General features: G+C 40.0%; 1 protein-coding gene across 8 annotated transcripts in view; it reads right to left on the bottom strand.

Moving 5' to 3' along the window:
- The window catches only part of UNC5D (unc-5 netrin receptor D), a 561,176-nt gene that overhangs the window by 232,734 nt on the left and 301,803 nt on the right, over positions 1 to 26,639 (bottom strand). For all 8 annotated transcript variants that reach the window (XM_032144088.2, XM_032144094.2, XM_032144090.2 and 5 more), the window contains exons 2-3: positions 20,505 to 20,723; positions 1,481 to 1,624 (exon numbers count right to left, since the gene is read on the bottom strand). In XM_032144088.2, the coding sequence (XP_031999979.1) occupies positions 1,481 to 1,624; positions 20,505 to 20,723 (363 nt within the window). The remainder of the gene's footprint in view (positions 1 to 1,480; positions 1,625 to 20,504; positions 20,724 to 26,639) is intronic.

Here is a 26,639-nt window from a genome sequence, read left to right as displayed (position 1 = left end):
CAAGCCTGTAATCCTAGCACTTTGGGAGGCCAAGGTGGGCAGATCACGAGGTCAGGAGTTCGAGACCATCCTGGCCAACATATAATGAAACCGTCTCTACTAAAAATACAAAAAAACTAACAGGGCATGGTGGCGGGCGCCTGTAGTCCCAGCTACTCGGGAGGCTGAGGCAGGAGAATGGTGTGAACCCAGGAGGCGGAGCTTGCAGTGAGCAGAGATGCTGCCACTGCACTCCAGCCTGGGGGACAGAGCCAGACTCTGTCTCAAAAAAAAAAAAAAAAAAAAAAAAGAAAAAAAAAAAAAAAAAAAAAAAAGAATTACTTGAGTCCTCAAATAAATCTCTCTCATCCTGTATTCTTCATGACATTCTCAAAAGGTGGTATTTGAATAAAACAACAATAACCATTTCTTCCCCTATCTCCCAATTTCTTTCTGGAGGTGATTTTACAGTCCCAGGCACACAAAAGAGGTTTTATGGGGATCCACGGAGGTGGAATAATGGAAGTGGGAGGGCTGAAGACATTTTCAAGGAGGAGAAAAAAAGTTTGTGAATTTATGAAACTTTTTTAAAATTATAAAAACACTGATGCTGAAATATGATAAAGAAATCTTGGACCCTTCTGAAAAGCAATTTTCTTTCTTTCACACTTTTTTCCAAGTGTGTATTTTGTTTTTAGTCCTACTTAGGTCAAACTAACGCAGTTTTAAAACCCATTTCAATGTTTTAAGATTCAGAGAGAAGAGATTGAACAGTAGGTCATAAAAATCCCTTAATGTCTTTAATGTAGTATTTTTGCAGATTTGCTGGAAAGTAAACAGTCATTGCTCAACTTTTCCCATAAGTGCCCCTTGAACTTTGTCATTGATGGTGAACAGCAGAACCCATTTGCGTGAATTTCATTCTCTCAGGAACAGGTTTTCCCTGGCATTGTTGAGACACCTGCCCTCTGACCGTCTAGGCAGAATCTCCTAGCCAAACTGATTTGCTGAATGTACTCTGGAGGAAATTATCAAACTTATTTATTTTTTGAGATGGAGTCTCTCTCATTCTGTCACCCAGGTGGGAGTGCAGTGGCACGATCTCAGTTCCCTGCAACCTCCACCTCCTGGGTTCAAGCGATTCTCCTGCCTCAGCCTCTCAAGTAGCTGGGACGACAGGCGCACACCACCACGCCTGGCTAATTTTTGTATTATTAGTACAGACGAGGTTTTGCCATGTTGGCCAGGCTTGTCTCGAACTCCTAATCTCAAGTGATCCTCCCACCTTGGCCTCCCAAAGTGCTGGGATTACAGGTGTGAGCCACTGTGCCACGCCTGGCCAGAAATTATCAAACATTTTAAAATACCATTTTAGAAGAGTAAATTTAAGTCCTCTCATTTACATTCTGTAGAAGCATCTGACATCTGTAAAGCCTCTCTTCAGCTCTATTTAACTCTCATTTGTGGTCCTACAAGACAAGGTCACCCAGAATGTACTTACAGGCGATGCGCACAGAGGCCTTCCTGCTCTTGGAGGTACCCAGGTGGCTCCACGCCACACACTGGCACCAATAGTCCTCGGGCCCATGGAAGTCCTCCACCTGTTGCCTGGTAACGTTGATGAACACTTCGCGGACCTTCAAACCTGATGGCGGGAGAGATAAGAGACAAATCAGCTGAGGCTGTTATATTTCTCAAACAGAAAGTTAAGGTTAGCCAAACCTTTTCTTTTTAATTAAACAATCCTGTTTTTAATCAAGGCAAGGTTTTAATTACTTTGACAATAATATATTACCGCTAATTAAATTTCAACAGCTGAGTAGGCTGGAAAGTACACGTGTAAAGTATTATCAACCAATTGCCGCTCCCAGGCAATAGAATAGTTCTCACAGTACCTTGACTTAGTGCTGTTTGTCTTTCTTTGGTACTACATTCCTCATAGATTTTACACAATGTTAATTGCTAGGATTCTCCAAGCCAAAGAGGCCTCCACAAATCAATGCCAGGGACACAGTTACAAGTTGTTCTAAGCGCCCCTACATCTGGGTTTGGCAGCTGGGGTGGGTCATTGTAACAGTCTGGCTTAGAAGAAAGAGGAGTCAGTGAACATTTGCAGATGGGATGACCAGGCTGAAAATCTGAGGAAGGACCAAGGCATCGGCATTCAAAGGCTCAGGACAACAAAGCCAATGGGACCAAAAGAAGGAATGAGCACAAAGAGGAGACAAGTTGAAAGAAGTTTTTTTTTTTTTTTTAAGCGATGGGGATCTCACTATGTTGAACAGGCTGGTCTGGAATTTCTGGCCTCAAGTAATCCTCCCATATTGGCGTCCCCAAATGCTGGGATTATAGGTATGAGCCACTGTGCCCAGCCACATGTGATATTTTGATACATGTATACAATATGTACTGATCAAATCAGAGTAACTGGGATATCCATCACTTAAAATATTTTTTGCTTTTCTGTATTTTTTCATTGATGTATCATAGCAGTACACATAAACCAAGTTAGTCTTAAAGCCCTGAGAAGAGAACCCAGGGAGGCCCCCACAGCAATGGTATGAGGAGGTGAAGAAAGGGGGGTTTTTATAGAAAGAGTGGCTAAGGGCACAGCAGTGAACTGAGATGCAGCTATTAAGACTATAACCTTTTAATGGGTTTTTTTTGTTGCTTTACATCCTCCTTCTAAAATTAAACAAATTGTCTGGTGCTTCTAACTGGAGAGAGTGAGCTTCTTCTCCACCTTTGACCAAGGACTATCAACCTTTCTTTGGGATGAACAGTCGTCCTGTACCAAGGATGGAAGGGGCACCTCACTTGCCTCACCAGTTAACTCATCACAAACAGGGAAGCAGCCTTCACAGCCAGCACGACCTCTCCATCCAGCACACATTCTCTGAGGTTGTGCCTTGCTCTAGGATAGGCAGGTTGGGAGAAAAAGAGGCGATGCTTATTGAATTCCACCTAACTGCCACATGTCATGATAAGCCTTGAACCTATGCGCTCTTTACATTTCCACAGTACTCTGTGGCAGTGCATGTTATTGTGTCCCTACTTTGCAGAGGAAAGAACTAGGACTCAGAGGGGCTACGTCATTTGTCCACAGTCACAGAGTTTGTAAATGAAGGGTCCAGTGTGTGAGCCTGGTGGTCTCACACCAAAACCAGCACTATATGTTCATGTGCCTCTTAACAATTCAATTCTGTTTCTTTTAGTACTTACACTTAATTGTGGCAATAAGGTTAATACATGGAACTTTTTTTTTTTTAAATTAAGTACCTAACTATGCTTTTTCCTTTAAGTACAAAAGAAATTCAGGGGATAGAAGCATCACTATAATGAAAATGAGTCCAGAACTCTCGATGGAGGAGGTGGATCATGATTATATCTTAGTTTCAGGATTTAAAAAACAAAAATGGAGGTGTAGGATTAGTCAGGCTGGGGAAACGTTCCCTTCTACCCAATCAATAACGTGTTATTTATAGTGTGTGTTGAGAGATGGTCATGGCCACATAAGTCACCATGTGCAGTTTGAGGTATACTTTCTAAATTTGTAGGAGGAACCCACATAACAGAAAATCATCTTGATGACAGTTGGTAACTCACGTTTCCCCTGTTTGTGAAAGTACAAAAGCACTGTGTTTTCCCTGTCAGAGACTATGAGTCCAGAAAGCCGACTCCTAAATCAAATAAGAGAAAAGAAGCCTTACAGGTGATGATGATGTTGTTCCTGCTGCTTTGTTTTTTCTTTCTTTACACTTTAATAAAAGAAGAAATATGAATGGGCGGACAAAGGCTAGGAGAAGGCAGAGTTGGCAGGCAAAGGCAAGAGGGAAGAATGTCACAGAAAGTGGAAATAAAGGAAGGTTTCTAAAAAGTTTCTTAGAAGCAGATAAAAACATACACTGGGGAAAGGACACCCTAATTCAATAAATGGTGCTGGGTAAACCGGATCACCAAATGCAGAAGAATGAAACCAGATCCCTCTCACCATGTACAACAATTAACTCAAATTGGATTAAAGACTTGAATGTAGGACCATAAGCTGTAAAAATTTTAGAAGAAAACCTAGAAAAATTATTCTAGACATTGGCCTAGGCAAAGAATTTATGACTAAGAACCAAAAGAAAATGCAATAAAAACAAAAATAAATGAGACTTAAACTGAAAAGCTTTTCCACGACAAAAGAAATAACAGAGTAAATAGCCAACCTACAGAATAGGAGAAAATATTTGCAAACTATACATCTCACAGAGAAATAATATCCAGAATCTACAAGGGACTCAAGCAAGTCAGCAAGAAAAGACAAATAATCCCACTAAAAAGTAGACAAACGACACAGATTTTTTTCAAAAGAAGATACATAAGTATCCAACAAAGATAGAAAAAAATGCTCAACATTACTAATTATAAGTAAATGCAAATTAAAACCACCATAAGCTACTACCTTACCCCAATCAAAATGACCATTATTAAAAAGTCAAAAAATAATAGATGTTGGCATGGATGTGGTGAAAAGGGAATACTTACACACGATTGTAAGCGTAAATCAGTAAAACCTCTGTTGAAAGCAGTACGGAGATTTCTCAAAAGACTAAAAGTAGATCTACCACTACTACTGGGTATCTACCCAAAGAAAACAAAGTCATTATATCAAGAAGATACCTGAATTTGTATGTTTATTGCACCACAATTCATAACTGCAAAGATAGGGAATCAAGCTAAGGGCCTGTCAACCAATAAATGGACAAAGAAAATGTATTATATCATGGAGCACCACTCAGCCATAAAAAAAGAATGAAATAATGTATTTTGCAGTAACTTGGATGCAACTGGAGACCATTTTCATAAATGAAGTAGCTCAGGAATGGGAAACCAAATACTGCGTTTTCACATATAATTGGGAGCCAAGCCATGGGTATGCAGGGGCATACAGGATGGTATAATGGACACTGGATTCTCAGAAGTGGGGAGGATTGGACAGGATGAGGGATATAAAACTACCTATGGGGTACAATGTACACTATTTAGGTGACAGGTACATTAAAAGCCCAGACTTCACCACTATACAATTCATCCGTGTAACCAAAAACCACTCGTACCTCTAATGCCATTAATTTTTTTGTTTGTTAGGACAGAAAGCAAGCTGGAGTGGAACATGCATATTAGAAAGTAAAGTTGAGCAGGTAAAATGGAGGCACTAGGCTCTGGAGAACAGGGCTTGCTTTATGTTTTCTTCTCTGGGCAAATGGTCGATGAGCTCCTTTAAAGAGTAAAAGGCGGGAGAGAGAACATCCATCAATGCGTAAAGGTAGGAGGAGGTAAAGTGACTTTAATATTCCAGAGCTTCTATATTGCAGAACAGGGAGACCTATTAAAGCAGAATACACTCACACTTTGAGAAGTGGAGTCTCACCAAAGAAGCATTCAATAACCTTTAAGGTAAGAAATGTGTTTAAGCATTTTACCCAGCTGCTACAAGAAGACGCATTCATCTCTTCAGCACATAACATATTCTCCAGAATGGACCATAGGGTAGGCCACAAAACAAGTGTCAAAAAATTCAAAAAAAAAAATTGAAGAGGAGAGAATACTTCCAAACTCGTTCCTTGAGGGTAGCATTACCCTGATACCAAAACCAGACAAAGACACAACAACAACAAAACTACATGTCAGTATACGTGATGAACACAGATCCTCAGTGAAATACTAGCAAACCAAATTCAATGACACATTAAGGGATCATTCACCATAATCAAGGAGGATTGATCTCAGAGAAGTGAGGACACTTCAAAATATGCAAATCAATAAACATGACACATATTAACAGACCCAAAAATAAGAAAAAATGATCATTTAAATGCTGAAAAAGCATTTGACAAATTTCAACATCCCTTCATAATAAAAACCTCAAAAAATTATACATAGAAAGAACATACTTCAAACAATAAAGGCCATATATGACAAACCTACAGCTAACAACCTACTGAACAGAGAAACACTGAAAGCCTTTCCCCTTAATCTGAAACACAACAAGGATGTCCACTTTTATATTTTCATTCAACATAGTACTGGAAGTCCTAGCCAGTGCAATCAGGCAAGAGAAACAAATTAAAGGCATCCATTTAGAGAGGAAAAAGTCAAATTAGCCTTGTTTGTAGATGACTTGATCTTATATTTAGAAAAATGTAAAGAGTCCACCAAGAAACATTGGAACTGACAACTGAATTCTGTATAGTTGCAGAATACAAAATCAATGTACAAATATCAGTAGCAATTAAATATGTTAGTGGTGAATAATCTGAAAAAGAAATCAAGAAAGCAATCTCATTTATAATAGCTCTCCCCACCCTGCAACCCCCCACAAAAAATACCTGGGAATGAACTTAACCAAAGACATGGAAGATCTCTACAAAGAAAATGATAAAACTCTGGTGAAAGAAATTGAAGAGGACATACACAAAAGTAAAGATATTCCATGTTCATGGATTGCAAGAATTAATGTTATTAAAATGTCAATACTACACAAAGCAATGTACAGATTCAAGACACTCCCTATTAAAATACCAATAACATCTTTCTCAAACATAGAAAAAGCAATCCTAAAATTTGTATGGACCCATAAAAAACTCTGAATGGCACCAAGAACTCTGAGGAAAGGATAGTATCTTCAATAAATGGTTCTGGGAAAACTGGACATCCATATATGGAAAAATGAAATTAGACCCTCATCTCTCACGATATACAAAAGTCAGATCAAAATAAAAACCAATCTAAGATAGGAAACTATGAAATCACTCAAAGAAAACATTGAAGAAACTCTCCAGGACACTGGTTGAGGCAAAAATTTATTTAATAAGTCCTTAAAAACACTGGTAACCAATGTAAAAATAGACAAATAGGATTACATCAAGCTAAAAAGCTTCTGAACTGCAAAGGAAATAAACAACTAAAAGACAACCCACAGGAAATGAGAAAATGTTTGCAAACTATCTATCTGACAAGGGATTAATAACCAGAATATATGAGGAGTTCAAACCACTCAATAGCAAAAAACAGAACAAAAGATTTAAAAATGGGCAAAAGATCAAGACCTGAGAGGCATTTATCAAAAGGCCAAAAAATATATTTTAAAATAGCCAAACATCACTAATCATCAGGGAAATGCAAATCAAAACCACATCTCACCCTAGTTAAAATGTTTTGTGTCAAAAAGACAAAAAAAGGTAGGTGCTAGAGAGAATGTGGAGACAGAAACCCTCATACACCATTTTTGGGGATGTAAATTAATACAGTCATCATAGAAGACAGTATAAAGGTTTCTTGAAAAACTAAAAATATATCTTCTATATGATTCAACAGTCCCACTACTAGGCACATATATCCTCCTAAAAAGGAAATCAATGTATCAAAGAGATATCTGCAACCCCATGAATCAACCTAAGTATCCATCAGTAAAGGAACTGATGAAGAAAATGTGGTGTGTATATATATATATGTATACACCATGAAATATTATTCAACCATATAAAGGAATAAAATCTTGTCATTTGTAGCAACATGAATGAAACTGGAGGTCATATGTTAAGTGCAATAAGCCAAGTACAGAGACAAATATCACACATTCTTACTCATATGTGGGAACTGAAAAAGTAGATCTCATGAAAATAGAGAGTAGACTGGTGGTTACCAGAGACCAAGAAGGGGGATGAGGAGAGAAGACAGGTTGAAGAATGGGTAATAAAATACAGTTAAGTAGAAGGACTAAAATCCAGAGTTTGACAGTTCAGTAGAGTGACTATAGTTAATGATAATCTATTGCATATTTCAAAATAGCTAGAAAAGAGGAATTTACACATAAGTGTTTGAGGTGATGGATGTTCCTATTATCCTGATTTGATTATTAGCCATTTTATGAATGTATCAAAATATCACATGTGCCCCAAAATATGTAAATTATGTATCAATTAAATAAAAGGAATAGGTTCAAGCTAATGGGAAGCACTTTTTTTTCACTTTCCTCATCTTATAAGAATATCTAAGCTATTGATTTTTTTCAGCTTGGAAATGAAGATAAGCACCATCTCAAAATGGTTCAGGGTTATCATGTTTATAAAGTAGTGAATGTCCAAATCCAAAACACAAAACTTGCTATGATTTAATCTTGGCACCATGGTATTTTAAGAATACCCAGGATTTTTTTTCAATAAAGTATTTTAAGAGATTTAGACGTGGAAGTGACTTTTATGAAGGAAGAAGTTGACACTCACAGGTCCTGAGAGACAGGAGACACAGCAAGCCACGAAGAGCCACATGGGGAAGCATGGGGGTCTTTCAGGAGGCAGAAGTGGTAGGGGAACATGTGGTCAAGGGCCATTCCATTGTGGTTTGCATGGGAAGAAACAACATGCTGGGATTGGCTAGCTTGCATAATGTCAGTGGGCTCTGTGGCGTTGTTGGTACCCGAGTTGTCTGGTACCTAGTCCTGGGGTTAGGGCAGGGGAACCGTGATCTGGAGTATAAGAGCTCCATAGAAATGGTGGTTAGGGGTGTGGCCTCTGAATCGCTTGGTTTGCATATGAAAGGCAAACTCACAGGCAAGTTGTTTGATCTCTCTAAAAATTAGCCAGTCCTGGGCAGAGCAGTCCCTACAGGGTCAGCAAGGCCCCAACTAGAAAATGTGGTCACACAGACAAAGAGCTGCACATTGTGCTTTGCAAAGCATAAACAAGGGACCAGGGCACCCCACTATGAAGATTATATCTCGTCTTACCCCATTCTTGTCAGGAGGTTTTGCAACCCCTCATTCAGGCTAACCACAGTTGGGAGGAAAATGCTGAAGTCAAGATTTCAACATTAGGATGGCTCAGTTACCAGCAGAGGCTCCCCATGTGATCAGCAGAGCAAAGTGCATATGAAACAACTGCTCCCAAACACAGTATTTTCCCAACCCTTGGCATCAGAGTGGCCGGCTTCTTTAAAAGGCCACAGGTGACATTACCATCCCACAGCAGGTATATTATCTCTCTAGATTAGGCCTTCTTCTAACATGAGGTCTTCAGTTTTATCAAACCATCCCCTCTAAAAGAAGCCTTAGCAAATCATGAATTCTTTGTATGATATTTTCCTCCACCATAACAAGAAATAACTGTTGAATACGATAATTTTTTAAATACATTCTCAAATCCTCACTGATCAAATGATATACATACAAATACACATTTACACAGGCAGTATACATACATACCCATATACACATATGTAATAGTACATGAGTGTATACACATATATGCATACATATACATGATATATTCACAAATGAGAAATATCCAAGGAATGCGGCTTTAAGAAAATTGCTCTTCCCTATCTCTTCCTCCACTGAATTTCATCTAACAGTGTTCCTGCAGAAACAGCTATCTACTTCAATATCTCCAGAGATGGCAGCTAACTTGTTCATAGAAAATGCTACAGGGGAGCAGAAGTTCCAGGCAAATAAAAAATGGCACGTCATAAATAAAAGTAGAATTGTACCTGATAACTGGCATAACTCTAATAAGCATAGAAAAGTCCAACCCTTTAAATTATTGTGCAAATTATAACTATCAGCCTTTGTTATGGAGTAGAGTCTTAGACAATATACAAATATGAATATGGTACTGATATGCTAATAAGCTTTCTAGGCCGTTGGGTGGTTTAGTTGTAGATAATGTTGGCAGCAGATGAATAATTGCTCTGCATGTACTAAACATAACGGAGCAGCACAGAACTTCATCATTTGTCAGCTTTATTTGTTTAAATGAGAAAAATGCTGACAGCAGTTATTGCTATAATCCCCTTATTTATCAGATAGAAAACACTAGTTACTCTTAGCAGGTCTAATCCTGTTGGGAGACTAAAAGTTAGAGGATTTTCAGACTAATTGAAGGTATATGCTTCACTGTGCAAGGAAGAGAAATGTAAGAGGAGGGAAGAAATGGAGAAGGGAAAATAAATAAAACGCTTTATTTCTGGTCAACTTTTAATAAAAGGGCGACGGTCATAGTCTAAGATCCTAACTTGTTCTGGACAAAATAGAGAATTCTGGAATAGTATTTAACATTCAGTACCATGCCAACCCCAGCCCGGTGCCTACCAACACCTGGCCCTGAGCTTTTTATCCACCGCTCATTATCGCACTGACAAAGCAGCATCCTGCTGTGGTTACTGTTTCCAGCCAGTTCTCAAACACACCTGGTGATGGGCACTTCGGGAGGAATTTGACACAGTTCTCAAATGCTTGCCTCCCCACTCAGCCTTACTGCTTCAATTATTTGGAAGTTCTCTGTAGTAGGATGCTCGGCTTACCAACCGGAACCAATAGATTCAAGAAGGAAGTGAGAATCCCTCCCCTCTAAGATGTTTCTCATATCCCCAACCATACAGAAGCCGTAAATGACCAGCTAACTAGGTTTTAGTAGAATGGTTTTCTCATCCCAGTCTTGGTGCCTGTTTTCCTGGACTTTTTCAGTTCAATGTTTCACTTTCTTTGTACCTCATTGTTCACATTGTAGCGCTTCATGATCGGGCTGAGAAAATGAGTATTCCATTTTTTGCAGACAAAGTCCCAAAGAATTATTCCAGTACAACTTCATGAGTAATGCTGGGCCTTGCTCAGTTCTCTGGGAGAGAAACAAAGCAATCAAATTCTCTTGAAAAGCAATAGACTTTTTTTTTTTTTTTTTTTTCCCCCTGGAGACAGAGTCTTGTTCTGTTGCCCAAGCTGGAGTACAGTGCTGCGATCTTGGCTCACTGCAACCTCCCCCTTTCAGTTCAAGCAATACTTGTGCCTCAGCCTCCCGAGTAGCTGGGATTACAGGAATGCGCCATCACGCCCACCTAATTTTTGTGTTTTTAGCAGAGATGAGGTTTTGCCTCGTTGGCCAGGCTGGTCTGGAACTCCAGGCCTCAAGTGACCTGCCCACCTCGGCCTCCCAAAGTGCTTGGATTACAGGCCTGAGCCACTGCGCCCGGCCTGAAAAGCAATATTCTCTTATATTCGAGTTTTCTTGAAAGAACCATGAATTCCCAAGGTTTCTCAGCCCCTCTGATGCCTGGATTTGGCTGAGGTATCCTCTTACTCTGATGTCTCCTGAGCAGACAAAAGCTCTTTCAGCGGAAAAAGTGAGTCTTCCACTTACATAAGGGAATGTTTTCCACTTGTCTCTTACTGCTTCAGGATCAGAGCATCGAAAACTACACTTCAACAATGAGATACTCCCTCATATTTTGAATAACACATTGTTATCATCATTATTAGTTATATAGTATTTGCATGGCCCTTTATTTTTATTAATACCATCACAGGCATTTTGGTTTTTTATCTTAACATCATGTTACTATTATTTCTAGTTTTTAGTATTATTATTTTGCCACAGGTCCCCTACCATAAGCAATAGATCAAAGATGTCATAAGGTTTATGACACGTTTTGCTGGAAGGACAATTATTGAGCACCCTGTATATGTCTGTCACTGTGTTAGGTGCTGAGGATATATTGACAAGCAAAACATCAAGATCCCTACACTCAAGGAGCTTCTGGGTTGGAGGGGGAGACTTTTGTTTGTTTGTTTGAGACGAAGTTTCACTCTTGTCGCCCAGGCTGGAGTGCAGTAGCACGATCTCGGCTCATTGCAACCTCCACCTCCTGGGTTTAAGCGATTCTCCTGCCTCAGCCTCACAAGGAATTATAGGTGCCCACCACCACACCCGGCTACTTTTTGTATATTTGGTAGAGACGGGGGTTTCACCTTGTTGACCAGGCTGGTCTTGAACTTCTGACCTCAGGTGATCCACCCGCCTCGGCCTCCCAAAGTGCTGGGATTACAGGCATGAGCCACTGTGCCCAGCCCTGGAGGGGGAGACATTGTAACATGCTCCGACAATGCTCAATGTGACAACAGCCATGACACCAGAAGCACAAGTTGCTATGAGATCACACAAGAGGCTGGGTGCCATTCTACCTACGACTTGAAAGCTGTGTCCTTATTAAATATACAGCCTGCCTTCTAGACCACAGCTCTGGGGACTCTTTTAAGGACACATGTATCTCACACACATTTGAAGTTTCAAAACTGACAGATAGGGAAGAAATGTCATGCAACTGTACCTCCATATCTTGAGAGAGCTTAGATGTCTTTAGGCCAACATAGTACTGAAAGTAGTAAATTCAATACAGAAATGAAAAGGCAGAACAATGTTTCATTTTACTGGCAGATAATTAATTAGGGCTAAATGTCTTTTATCACTTCATCCTAGCAACAAGATAAAAATGTATCTTGACCAAAAATAAAATAGTTATCCTTTGAATGTGCATGTGCGCTATGCCTAATAGTCTTTGTTCTCCCAGGATAATAAGCACTCCACGTATTCCTCAGAAGCACCACGAGTTCAGTCTTAAGTACAGAAACAAAGAATACACCCAAGCTCTCCAGTTTCTTCCACACAAGAGATTAGAATTAATCAGCTCAGAGATGTCTGGTAAAGGAAAGCAAATTAAGTTGATAGTGTTGTCTGATAACAGCAAGAAGAGAAAGTTAAGAGGCGGAAGTGGACATGGAAGGGTTGTTTAGAAAACGCATCCCATGAATGACTCACTCCCGTGTCATACTCACAACATGGTGGGCAACACGGTCATGATTTCCAATCCTGTTGCTTCAATCAATGACTTTCCATTCCTGCAGTCACTGAAATCATCTCCTGCTAGTAGCTTATGGCCTGAGGTCAGGACATATATTGTACCACTTGTATCACCCACAGTGCTACTATCAGAGGTGTTTGAACCAGAGCAACTCCATTGTGAGTGAGGGCTAGGAAAATGAGGCTGGAACTTGCAGGGCTGTGTTACCACAAAGTTACGCATTCCTAGTCTCTAGATGTTGATGGTTAGGGGAACAAATTAATAATGTTTACTAAACAAACCCAGACTTGGGAGTCTCCAGATATCCTGATATCTGGAGAACAAAGGCATTCCTAATTTTGCTTTAAAGATAATATCGATTCTTGCAAAATATAGTAATTAAGAAAATTAATCCTTTATCACAAACCCTTGTAGCAGAGCACATCTCCCCACATATACAAGCATTGTACCTAGAGTGGATGTGTTCCTCTTCTTACTTTCAGGAACATCCTATTCTGTCTATGGAGTAGCTGTACTTTCAGCACTTTACTTTCTTAATAAACTTGCTTTTACTTTGCACTGCAGACTTTCCCTGAATTCTTTCTTGAGCAAGATCCAAGAACCCTCTCTTGGGGTCTGGATCAGGAGCCCTTTTCTGTAACACTGCCATGGACTCTGAGGGTAACATAGACACACAATGCGACCTGAATGATTGAATCACATGCAAGTAAGGCAATATTACTCTAGAAAGGGCAAATATTTACCTGTCAATATTAGCCCTGTTATGTTCTCAGAATGCAAAACTCTATGATTATATATTTGTTTTTTGAATCATAATCACCAGACACTTCTCATTCAAAAAGAAGAATAAAATAGCTATTTTATTATTCATCATTTTGAGGGATAGTCTTGACTGAGCATTTGCTGTACACTAGCCCCTGGGCTAAGCATGTCACATGTATTAGGTGCTATGTGATGGTGGATACAATTATCACTGCCATTTTACACACGGAGGAACCAAGGAGAAAGGAAGCTCAATTCTACATCCACCTGAAAAAGTAGGTAAATGGAGAGCCTGATTTCAAACATTGCTTCCTCTACACCAAAACCCATGTTCTTAACCATTAGGCTAACCTCAGGTTTCTCTCTCTCTCTCTCTCTCTCTCTGTGTGTGTGTGTGTGTGTGTGTGTGTGTGTGTGTGTGTTTTGTTTTTTAGAGATCTTTATAATTATTTGTTTGGTTTTTTTTTGTATTTTTTTGAGATGGAGTCTTGCTCTGTTGGCACGCTGGAGTGCAGTGGTGCGATCTTAGCTCACTGCAACCTCTACCTTTCGGATTCAAGTGATTCTCCTGCCTCAGCCTCCCGAGTAGCTGGGACTACAGGTGCGTGCCACCACAGCCAGCTAATTTTTGTATTTTTAGTAGAGACAGGGTTTCACCATGTTGGCCAGGCTGGTCTTGAACTCTTGACCTTGTGATCCGCCTGCCTTGGCCTCCCAAAGTGCTGGGATTACAGGCATGAGCAACCGTGCCCAGCCTATAATTCATATTTTAAATCAAAGTACACACTTCTTAATGTGTGAACTGAAGAGACTGGTCAAGAATTTAGGCCTTGAGACAGATGTATGGTCGATAGCAGACATTATTAAATTATATAAAGTGATTAGCTGATTTCTATCACTGCTAAGGATGGATGAGAGTAAATAATCTTCTTATTTCCCTTTTGTAGGAAAAGTTAAATTAGCTATAGGAAACAAGGCCTTCATACTCTACCAGTTTATGTAGGGAATTCATAACATTTTCCTGAAAACCTTTTAAGAATATGTCAGTCTTCTCTGAGAAGTAGAGTGATGAACAAGATGAAATCTAAGGTGGGGAGGGAGAAGGCTTCCATAAAAGTGAGTTTGAAACCCACAAACTGTCAATAAAACACTTGAGAGATTATTTCTGTGTTATGTGGCCTAAAATATATGCTTCCCAAATGTACTTTAATGATTTGTGAATCATTGAAGATACTTTCAAATTAATGGTTTTCTGGAAGATACTATATTCAAATCCCCATCACCAGCATAGCAACATTCTAAGATATAAACTTTTAAGATTTAATACATTTTTATTTCTATTCTTCACCCTTTTCTTAACATAATCCATTAATCTTTTATCCCCAGAGAGTGACTCCAGTTGTTTAAAAAGGAAATCACACACAACGAGGTCCCTGAAATGAAATTCTTTAAAAAGAAAAATATTAGTTTACTGGAATTGAGACTTTCCCATAACACATTGGAATACACATTATTTCACTCATTAGAATTCAATATCTCTGAGGTGGATAAGAGAAGAGCCACGGCATGTTGTTAAGAGAATTCCTATTTTTATTGAGCAATAAAGAAGTAGTTTAGCTTATCGATAACTCCAGCTCCCCACAGGCCACATAATCTTGATTGCCAAGATACATTTGGTTTGTGGTTGTTTACTATTGTGTGTATGATATACGTGTGTCTCCCTGTTAGATTAAAACTCTTAATTTCTGCGATACTGCATACGCCATCCTTTTCACAGGGGCACAATTCCTGGGTTGAGATTACTTCTCAACTCTGAGCTTCCAGATGTTAACAGAAGAACAACACAAGGAAGACGAGTTCCCATATTTCCAAATGAAATGAGGCAGAACAAATGAAAGAGGATCCCTTGGCTAGTGCAGAGAACTGCAAGTGTACATTACTAAGAGGTATAGCCTTGTCTGTGCAAACACAGTAACTCATGTCACATAAATTGTACTTTTTGCAGGAAAGAACTCTAGCTCTGGGTTTTCCAAGCTAAATTGCATGAAAATACACAATCTTTTTTCTTCTTATTTGAACTGTTAGATGACAGGGCCATATTACCAGAAAGACCAAAGGCAGTTTGCAGCCTTTAACAACTGAAAGGACTTATTGCTTCCAATTTAGGAATGCAAAAGATTCTGCGTCTCCTCCAAACACTCCCAGGTCCTATGCATTTCCCATTAGTTCTGTGAAGACAGAATGCCTATAAGTAAAAAGAATTATCAAATTTCTCTAGAATTTCAGAAATGGAGAATACGTTGTCCAAAGAGACATAAGGAGTTACTTTAGACAGGACTTAAAAAAACAGGGACAGTTCTCTCAGTCTCTCTGGTCAAATGTGGTCCCACCATCCTTGGCTTCTCAGTGTCATTCACTCCTATTAGACTGGCAGGCATTATTTTAAGAATCCAGTCAAAAGCCATTAAGTCTGTAAAGGTAGTCAAGTCCTATTTCCCAGCTCTGCCTTGGAGAACCCAAGGAGGTAATGCATCTATTTTTCAATACCTGAGGCCATTTTGTTTACAACCTAAATTGCATTTAGGTATTGTTTTGGGGTATAATATCTCCACTCATCTTGTTCTTGTTTCCACAATTCTACTATTAATACAGAGCTTAGGAAACATAATTGCAGTGTGTGGCGGATAGTGATTTTCATTAACTACACAGAAGAAAACTGTTTAGGGAGAGACATTCCTTTCACATTGATTCAATCAAAATAACTTGGAAGAAAAGGTTGTGCTTATTAAGTTCTTTACAAAAAGGTAACTGCTAAAATTTAAATCCTTTCTCAACAGCATATTTTTAAAAATCGGTATATAATATCCTCAGATTTGGTCATTTATGAATTTTTTGTTTTGCTTAGCTTCTTTGAAATATGTCTTTTATTGGCTTTCTTTTTTTTTTTAAGGAAGTAGAGAGGAGGAGATTTCTACACGGAGGTAGAGAATGTAATCAAAAACACTATCCACATGACATGGAGTTGCCTAGCAATGCTAGGGGAATTAAAAGGGGAAGCAATAACAAAACAGAATGTAGTGAAATTAGAAGAGGGTGCACTGTTGAATTGGCTTGCAATACTTCAAGAGGTCTTTATATGAGAAGGGACATAAGATTTTTCTAGCAGTGGTAAAAGAAATGGCTGATCATTTTACAATATTCTTTCTGTCTTTCATTTGGAAGAGTTTGCCCAATGGGATTCAGCTATTTTGAGTTCATTGCTGGGCAAAATCTAGGACAGAGACATCTGATGATAAAACATAAAGCCCCAGTGAGCCACTGGTATTTGAGTCCTTTTTAGTTGTACTAGTTGAGCAAAAGACACAAGCCTGTCATATTCTGCCATTGTTTTGTAGTCTTTTGCTTATATGGTAGATGTCATTCCCTTGGTTACCCTCTCCCAAATTCCAGTGTCTTCCTTTGAATTTTTAATGTCAACGTAAGTGAGACTGGTGTTGTCTCTGACTCAATCTCTCCCAGCACCAGGCCTCCGCATCTAGGTCTCTCCTGGGTCCCAGCCTTGGCAGCACAAGATCAGAGACATTCCTGAAACCAAGATTCAATTTGTTCTCTATTTTCCCCATCGACATGCCAAATCCTTCCTTCCAAATTAAAACTTTATCAACAATCCTGGAAATGTCTATCATTGCTTGCTATAAACTTTTGTCTAACAGTGCCAGAAACATGCCCAGATGAAAGGATTGGCTTTTACGAAGATGGAAGAAATGGTCAGGAATAAAGAAATTCTAATGATATATGTATAGGATGATATGCATGGGTGACTGAAACCCTAAATAGATTCATAATGGAAAATCATGAGCCATGTACTTCAGTCCATCCTTATGTCAGCAAGAAAACTTGTCAATATTTTGATTTGGGAGAAAAGTATAGAAATCTATAGGCGAAGGTGGCTCATGGTGTTGAAGAAATTCATCTGAAGGAGAAATCAGGAGATCTGGGTCTCTGAAACAGCTATGCCATGAACTCATTGTATCTCTTGAATCTTAACATTTTTAATGTATAAAATAGGGCTGTTAGATTATCACTAAGCTCTCTCTTTCCCAGTTCTTACATTTAGATTCTAGGATTCTACACATGCTTTGGTCTGAAGAACAACATCTCTAAAAGGGGCACTTTTTTTTTCTTCCTCCTACTAATTCCAATTTGAAATAAATAGGGAATTATTATAGGGTTTTAGGTGTTTCTCTACTTTTTGGAGTTTTGAATTTCTACTGCAATCCTACAGTAGTTCAGAACTGTGTAATGATTAGCACTCTTTCTTTACATGTAAATAAGATGTTTAGTCCTTGGCCCTTTTCTTTATTGATAGAGTTTTACCTACAGATCTTTTTGAGGTAACTTTTTCCTTTTGCTTTGGAACACAGCATCCCCTGGTTACTTCTTTTTTCTTTTCCTTTTCCTTTTTTTTTTTTTAGAGGGAGTCTTGCTCTGTCACCCAGCTGGAGTGCAGTGGCACGATCTTGGCTCACTGCAACTTCTGCCTCCTGGGTTCAAGCAATTCTCCTGCCTCAGCCTCCTGAGTAGCTGGGACTACAGGTACCCGTCACCAACCCTGGCTAATTTTTGTATTTTTATTAGAGACAGGGTTTCACCATATTGGCCAGGCTGGTCTCGAACCCCTGACCTTGTGATCCGCCCGCCTTGGCCTCCCAAAGTGCTGGGATTACAGACGTGAGCCACCGCGCCCGGCTCCCCTGGTTACTTCTTTGCCGGAGGCTGATACTCCTACCCCTGTCTTCTGAAGAGGTATATCTCTAGGTCCACTTCCTTTTCAAGTAGACCTAGTTGACCCCTCCCCTCTAACAAGTCTTCCACCCACATGGCTTCGTTCTTTCCTAATGATTCTCAAATATACTCTTCTACCTCCTGATTCTATCAAGTTCCAAATCTACATCTCCTTCATTATATACCATAAGCACTTCAAATGTAGCTTGTCAAAACTATGATCTCACATTTTTCTCCTTGTTAATGCAATTACTTATATTCTGGTTGTTATTTCTGTAGCCTCCCCACTCTTGAACCAGTTTTTACCTTCTCTCACCTGAATTATCCATGTCTCTTAGTTCCCTTGTTCTGGTTTCTGCTTACCAACGTTTCTTCCAGATTCTTTTTTTTTTTTTTTTTTTTTTTTCTGAGACGGAGTCTCACTCTGTCACCCAGGCTGGAGTGCAGTGGCACAATCTCGGCTCACTGCAAGCTCCGCCTCCCGGGTTCACGCCATTCTCCTGCCTCAGCCTCTCCGAGTAGCTGGGACTACAGGCGCCTGCCACCACGCCCGGCTAATTTTTTGTATTTTTAGTAGAGACGGGGTTTCACCGTGGTCTCGATCTCCTGACCTCGTGATCCGCCCGCCTCGGCCCCCCAAAGTGCTGGGACTACAAGTGTGAGCCACCGCGCCCGGCCCTCTTCGAGATTCATTTTTTAAAGCAGAGCTCCAGCCACTGCATACCCGTACATCAATATGATCGATCACCACAACCGAAATACCCATAAAACTAAGTAAAGGACTCCACACTCTTATTTGAGGCCTTTCATGCCATTGATTAAACTGAGTTTTCTAGCCACTGGCTGCTATTCTTGTACATAAACTTTATATTTCAAAAAAAAACAAACGTTTTGCTGAACATATACTAAGCTTTCTTCATTTACTAACTTTTGTGACCTTCAGGCCACTAAAACTCCTCTCTCCTCCATATGGTGTAGCATCAGTTATGCCCATCTGACTTACATATTCATCAATGTCCCTTTCAACTGCTATCAAGTCTACAATACCTTTACTGATAGTCCTAGTTAGATGTGATTTAAGAAACAAATCTTCCATAGAATCATATTCTTCTCTTCAGATATTTATCCTAACTTCATCTGCACAGCATTTATGGGCATATTTGTCTTATCTCTGTCATTATGTCTAAAGTTCACCCCTGTGGGCTATTTTCTTACCTATCTCTGAATACTCTGAAAGGCCTACCTTGTTAATAGAGTATCTTTGCTATATAGTTAATAAATTAGGCTGATTTGAAACTTCAGAGTTATACTGACGTTTTCTGACTTATTCAAAAATCTGATATCTAGTGAGTTGACCAAGTCAAGTAGTTGACCATCTAAAAAACTCAACAATCTAACATGTGATCAGATTGGATCTTGTCTGAGAAAGCAAAGTTCAAAAGCATAGATTGTTTCTGTCAACATTAAAACATAAAAGGGTATACATTTTGAAGGCTTTGAGTCAAATTATCTCACTTTGACATCCAGGGCAAGCACTTTACTTAATCTCTTTGAGCCTTAGTTTCCTTGTCTATAAGAAGGTAATAATAGCATTATCTACTGCAGGGGACTGTTGAAAAAACTGAGCAAGATAAATAATGTCTGTCAAATGCTTAAAGCCTGATATATAGTGAGTGGTCAATATGCATTAGCTAGTATAATCATAATTTCCATCATCACCACGTATCAGCCAAATTCACCAATAATTTACTAATAATGTAAAGATGATCCCACAATTCTTCCATATTGGAGATCCTGCTAGGATATGGTAATCTAATTTGGGATCTGCCACTACACCGTAGTCAAAAAAAAAAAAAAAAAAGGGACTCAGAAACCACCAAATGTGGAGAATAAAGTGCAAAGAATAAAACCCAGGGAAGATTAAAGAAACTCAAATCATGCGGCTTAACAAGGGGTTTGATACAAGATTTAATATTTGTCCTCAAAAATATTCAGAATTCTGCAAATGAAAACAGTGACTCCCTGGTTTATTTCCAGTGATAATATTAACTTTCATACAAAATTTGGTGTTTAAAGTTATCTACAGCAAGAAAAAAATGCCTCTGCATCATATTGGAAGCCACTACCAAGGCAGCGGCAGGGTCATTTGAAGAAAAGGATTGCATCTTATATGCCGGGACTGATGTAACTATGACCTCATTCACACAAGGCAATCGGGGGTGATTTCCAGTCTTTCCCAGAGACATAACCACAGGAGAACCTGAAGAGTCACCGCGGCTGCTTCTGACGCTGCACGCTCCTACCTGAGCTCTCGTCCAGACTCTCTTCAGAGACGTGCTCGTTCTGATGGACCCACTCGCCATTGCATTTGAAGAATATCTGCATGGCTGGCCTCGCTTTGCACCTGAGTGCAATAGGGTTGCTCTTGATAATATAAGCATCATCTGGCTCCTCTATGAAATGAGGCAGTGTCCCAGGAGCTGATGGGATGGATTCGGGAAGGGCTTCGCCATTGTCAGTTCCTGTGAAATAAAAAAAGACATCAGAACACAGCCTACATTGATAGTACATACACCAGGACACAATGGCAAACCCGCACCAGCTCTAAGATTCTGTGCTGGAGAAATCTTCACTTTATTAATAAAGCATGCTTGTAGAACCAGTGTAGATGAATTATCTTCTAGAAGCTGAACTAGGAGGATATGGTGCCTCTAGCTAGCCACGGCTTCAGTGTTATTGGATGAAGCATAAGAATGAATAGGATACCCCTCAAATTTCTGTTTTGAATCTGAGAGTCTTTGCAGAAACAACTGAGATAAACATCTGTGAGGTGAGAGGCTCTGGTGAATGGTTACCTCAAAGGGCTAGCGACAACCCCAAGCTGCTTCAAAACTTTGAAAAAATGGTAAGAATAGATGTTGTTCTCCCACACATGTATGTGAGTGACAGGGATGATAACAGAGGATACTCAGCCATAAAATATGGTCCAAAGATTCCAAATGGTCTGCTTTCTTTACCTATGAAACGGTAGAGATTGTCTGGCAATCTGTCTTGGGTCTTGGATAACTCACCAGCTCACTGCCCCTTCAAAGGGAAGATGATTCCATTTTGCTTGCCTTTGGCCCACCCTCTGCCCCCAGCAACCTTCCGCTGGTGAGAATGAACACAAATCACTAATAGCTCTGAGCTTATAGCCGGTAGTTATAATTACATTTGATCAAATGAAAGGAATCAACTGGAGTCTCCCTTAACCTTAGGAAATGGAGGAAGCAATATAAAAAGGGAAGTGCAGGAGGGAAAACTGTACTTCCCTGTTTCTTCATACAGTGAGCAAAGACTTAAGTCCCAGGAAACTGCCACAAAATCAAAGGCAGGAGGGTGTGATTGCTGAGCACAGTGGAGAGGACAAGGAGGAGTGGCATCTTGTACCCTCAAAAGGCCATTCTACTGTAAGACCAAAGAAAGCAAACATTTCAATAGCAAGATTAACTGCCCTAGAAATAGTTGTTCCCATTGAGACCAAACCAGTCTTTAGGATGAAATGGAGGAAAACTACCGAGTGAACCACTGGAAGAACAATCTCACTGTGATGCTTAATACGGAGTGTCAACTTGATTGGATGGAAGGATGCAAAGTATTGTCCCTGGGTGAGTCTGTGAGGGTGTTGTCAAATGTCAAATTAACATTTGAGTCAGTGGGCTGGGAAAGGCAGACCCACCCTCAATCCAGGTGGGTACCATCTAATCAGCTGCCAGCATGGCCAGAATAAAAGCAGGTAGAAGAATGTGGAAAGACTAGACTGGTTGAGACTTCTGGCCTACATTGTTCTCCCATGCTGGATGCTTCCTGCCCTTGAACATCGAACTCCAAGTTCTTCAATTTTGGGACTTGAACTGGCTTCCTTGCTCCTCAGCTTGCAGACGGCCTATTGTGGGACCTCACCCACCGTGTGATCGTGAGTCAATACTCCTTAAGCAACTCCCCTTTATATATACATCTATCCTATTAGTTCTGTCCCTCTAGAGAACCCTGACTAATGCACTCACCCATCAGATCCAACTCTCTGAAGAGAGTCTGGGAAAGGGGTGCATCTTGTGACCTCACCTGCTTTCTGCATGTCATTGATGCAGTTGTGACCAGAGCCTCTTACTATTCATGCTTAAGTCAACAACCCAAATCAGGAAGCATTGTCAATGGTAAACCTAATTCATTAAAAACAGGAGCATTGTTCTGACTGGGCGCGGTGGCTCACGCCTGTAATCCCAACACTTTGAGAGGCCTAGGCAGGCAGATCACTTGAGGTCAGGAATTTGAGACCAGCCTGGCCAACATGGCAAAATCCTGTCTCTACTAAAAATAAAAATAGTATCCAGGCATGAGGGCACGTGCCTGTAATCTCAGCTACTTGAAAGGCTGAGGCAGGAGAATTGCTTGAACCTGGGAGGCAGAAGTTGCAGTGAGCCAAGATCATGCTACTGCACTCCAGCCTGGGCGACAGAGTGAGACTCTGTCTCAATTGAAAAAAAAAAAGAGTAATGTTCTGTTGAGGAACTACAGGAGGAATTCTTAAAAGTAAAAAGAGGTTACAAAGGCTCAGACTTCAAGAGGTATTTTGTATAAGGAAGAAAATTAAAGACACTGAGTTAGTAAATGGCTCCTAACAACTGGGAACACACATGTACTGTACAGTTTGCCACTGGAACAAATTAAAAGTAACTGTAACTTGATTCTTCCAAATAAGATTTTTTTCCCAATAAATACATCAGCTTAAGGGGAGAAAAAACAGCCTCACATAACAAAGAGTTTAAGAGACTATAAGCCTTGAAATATGTTTGCAATGGGAAAGCTAACTCACGTTCAAGTAATTGTCAGCATTAAAAAATTGTAAAGCAAATATTCTAAAAAGTAAGGGCAAACAGTTTATGTCAAAAGTACAATAAAGTAAGAAAATGTGTATCTGTCACAGGGAGTAAGAGAGGTTTTGGGGTAGAATCTCAGATGTGGTTTTTAAAAAATATTTTAATTATATTTAAAATGGATTTCATAAAATAAATCACATATTAATTTGTTTTGTTACTGAATGCTTATGCCAATTTCTATCTTCAACAAATACCAAGTCCCCACAGGCTTTTGTAAATCCATACGTTAGAGGAAATGACAAAAGTATTAAAAGATTTTATATGAGCATCAACTGCTTACACTCCCATTGGGGCTTTGGTTCTGTCCAATTCATTGTTCAATTCATAAAAGGGCCACTTGATAAACAATACATACCCAGACCTATAGTGGTAAGCTGAGCGGACAGGTATAGACGTGCAATCTGAATGGTGCATTTTTGCTTTACTAGTAACAATGCATGAATATGTCTATTTATCTGGCATAAATAAATGCCGAATAAATAAAGGCACTAGATCATGTAATAGATCAAGTTTTAACCATTCAACTCACAAAACACAGGGAGATCTAAAAGCAATTAGGTTCCCCTCCTCCCATTTTAATAAATGTCCTTTAGATAAAGCAGCATGTTCAGCCTGCATCTGAAAGACAGAGCAGGAGAGTGGAATGGACAAGCCTGAGAGTAAATGTCCTAGCTACCCGAGGATCCCCCTTAAGGATCAGTCAATCAGGCCAGGCATAACAACTCATGCCTGTAATCCCAGCACTTTGGGAGGCAAAGGCGAGAGGATCTCTTGAGCCCAGAAGTTTGAGAACAGCTTGGACAACACAGTGAGACCCTCTTCTCTACAAAAACATTTAAAAATAAAAAAATTAGCTAGGTGCACGTGTGTAGTCCCAGCTACTTGGGAGGCTGAAGTGGGAGGCTCACTTGAGCTCAGGAGGTAGAGGCTGCAGTGAGTCAAGATCACACCACTGGCACTCCAGCCTGGGTGACAGAGAGAGACAGACCCTGTTTCAAAAATAAATAGAATAAAGAAAAAAGAATCAGTTAACGTTCAGAGGATGACAAAAAGGGTGGAATGTAACATTACATTTTTATTATTACATAAATATAAAAAGTGTTGGGATCCATGAAAATACAAAACTAAGGAAAATGATTTATTAGAGTGGCAGTGGGAAGGTGAGGGATTGTAGGTATATAATTGTATACATATCACTGTTTATTTGCATCCGTCTAACAAATGAGGTAGGTGAAAATAAGAAACTTTAATTTTTTTTTTTTTTTTTGGCTTTGTATAGTGAAGTGCTGGGAGTGGTTACTGCCTATCCCTGTACCCCGCCCTGCCTTCCCACACTCCAAGTTCCACACTGGGTCAGGCTCTCATTCCTGGTGCAGCAAAGCCCTGCCCAGTAGGTGGCTGCCCTCCAGCAAAAGGGCTTAATCCCCTCAGCAGGCGGCCTCTCCAGGAGGACACCCCTTCCTCATCCCACAGGGCGATGACTCACCTCTCTCTCCGCCTCTCCAACCCATACTTGCCAACCATGCTTAGCCCTGCCCGTAGTTTTGAACTGAATTCTTCAGGAAATTGTCAATTCTTTCAATAAAAGGGAAGGGTAGGGAAGAAAGAGGAACAGGAACAGGAACTGAAGTGGAAACTTTTAAGGGGCTTATAAATTGCTGACAGATTCTACTCTTTGGGACAGGGTGGGAAGAGGTCACTTACTTTAATAAATAGTTTTATGCAAGACTGCATGAATGCTTTTTTTCCTTCAAGATAAATTTATTCATAATCTCAACACATATGCCACAACTCTACTTTATAATTCAGAGAAGTTTTAAATTCTGGTAGGACAAATGGCTGGTGACTGATCCAGCCATCTGCCTCCTTCCACACCACATTCACAGCAGAGGGTGGAAAAGTCACAGACTCTGATGACCTTCTTGCAGGTCAGCATGGTCAGGTGACACTGGTTTAGCACATGAGTCATAAACAGAAGCTTCTGTGAAAGCTTATATTTCCCTGATATAAAGAATAGGTATGACCAGGCATGGTGGCTCATGCCTGTAATCCCAGCACTTTGGGAGGCGGAGGTGGGCAGATCACCTGAGGTCAGGAGTTTGAGACCAGCCTGGCTAACACGGTGAAACCCCGTCTCTACTAAAAATACAAAAATTAGCCAGGCATGGTGGCACACGCCTGTAATCTCAGCTACTCAGGAGGCCGAGGCTGGAGAATCACTTGTACCTGGAAGGCGGAGGTTGCAGTGAGCCAAGATCACACCATTGCACTCCAGCCTGAGTGAAACAGCAATACACTGTTGGAAGAAGGAAGGAAGGAAGGAAAAGAAAAGAAAAGAAAGAAAGAAAGAATAGCTGTGGTTGGTACTCTCCTTTCTCCTGTTTGTTCCTGCCTTACTGGGGAAGTTTGGGAGGAAAAGTCCAACAGGAACCCAGAAGTTCCAGCACAGACATCACTGAGAGCTTTAACTAACACCAGGATCATCCACCCCCAAATAATATATTACAGCTTTTTTTTTTAAACAATCCCTACTTATTTAACGCTACTGATAGATTTTCTGTTATTTGTGGCAGAAAACGTTCCTCACCGATACAACTGCATCTTCCTTCTTACACAAAGCCAGCACTCCAAGCTTGACTTAATTAAATCCTAATGGCATCAGCTGTTCAGGAAAGAGCCTTGGTAGGCTAAGGAACGTGGAAACTCCGTTAGCAGAAAGTCAAAATAAGAGCTGCCGTTTACCAAGTGACTATAGATTGTGCTAATAAGCCTTCTACACGGATTCAGTCATTTAAGAGACACAGAAACTCTCCGAGGTGAGTGTCACTGTGCATCTGAGGAGATGCTTTAATTATGTGCCTTGTCTAAGGCTGCACAGACAGTAAGTGGTGGGCTCAGAACTTGAATGCAGGTCTCTGACTCCAGCCACCTCAGAATTCCATTTTGTTTCAGAGGAATGGACTCTTATAAGTCTGATACTCTAATTTAGTGAATGCCTGTCGTAGGGTAATAGTGTGCAGTTCATAAAACCAGAAGATGGTACAAAAACACACATTATCTCTGAGTCACTTCTTCACTTACGATAAGTATGACATTTACCTTGAAGATCATTTGGTTAACCTGTCAGCTGGACTGCGATTCCAGGTTAGGATGGGTGTGTTAGGAACCCCTCCCAGAGAAGGCCTTGAGAAAATAAATATTTTTGAGAGAACTAGTGTTCTACCAACTATGTTTACCTGACTAGACCTCCTCACCAAAGTCAGAAATAAAGAAGTCAAAGAACAATTGTTTGAGAATAAAAAGAATTTTTCTGTGTTTCATTTAGAAATAAATGTTTCTTTTAAAGCAGAAATATTTAACAACTAAAATTCCAATTAAAATATAAGGACGTGGTGAACATTAGAAAGAAAAACAACTGGGTGAAAGGCACTGCCATTCTATTACGGTTAAGCGTAACAAACTGCCAATATTTTATCATTTGATGTGTTGTATTTGTAATGCAATTGGGCACACCGGGGC

The sequence above is a fragment of the Hylobates moloch genome, unplaced genomic scaffold, assembly GCF_009828535.3.
Source record: "Hylobates moloch isolate HMO894 unplaced genomic scaffold, HMol_V3 SCAFFOLD_22, whole genome shotgun sequence".
In the NCBI taxonomy this organism is placed as follows: Eukaryota; Metazoa; Chordata; class Mammalia; order Primates; family Hylobatidae; genus Hylobates; species Hylobates moloch.
Note: the sequence above shows the minus strand (reverse complement) of the source record. Positions and strands in the feature narration are given on the sequence as shown.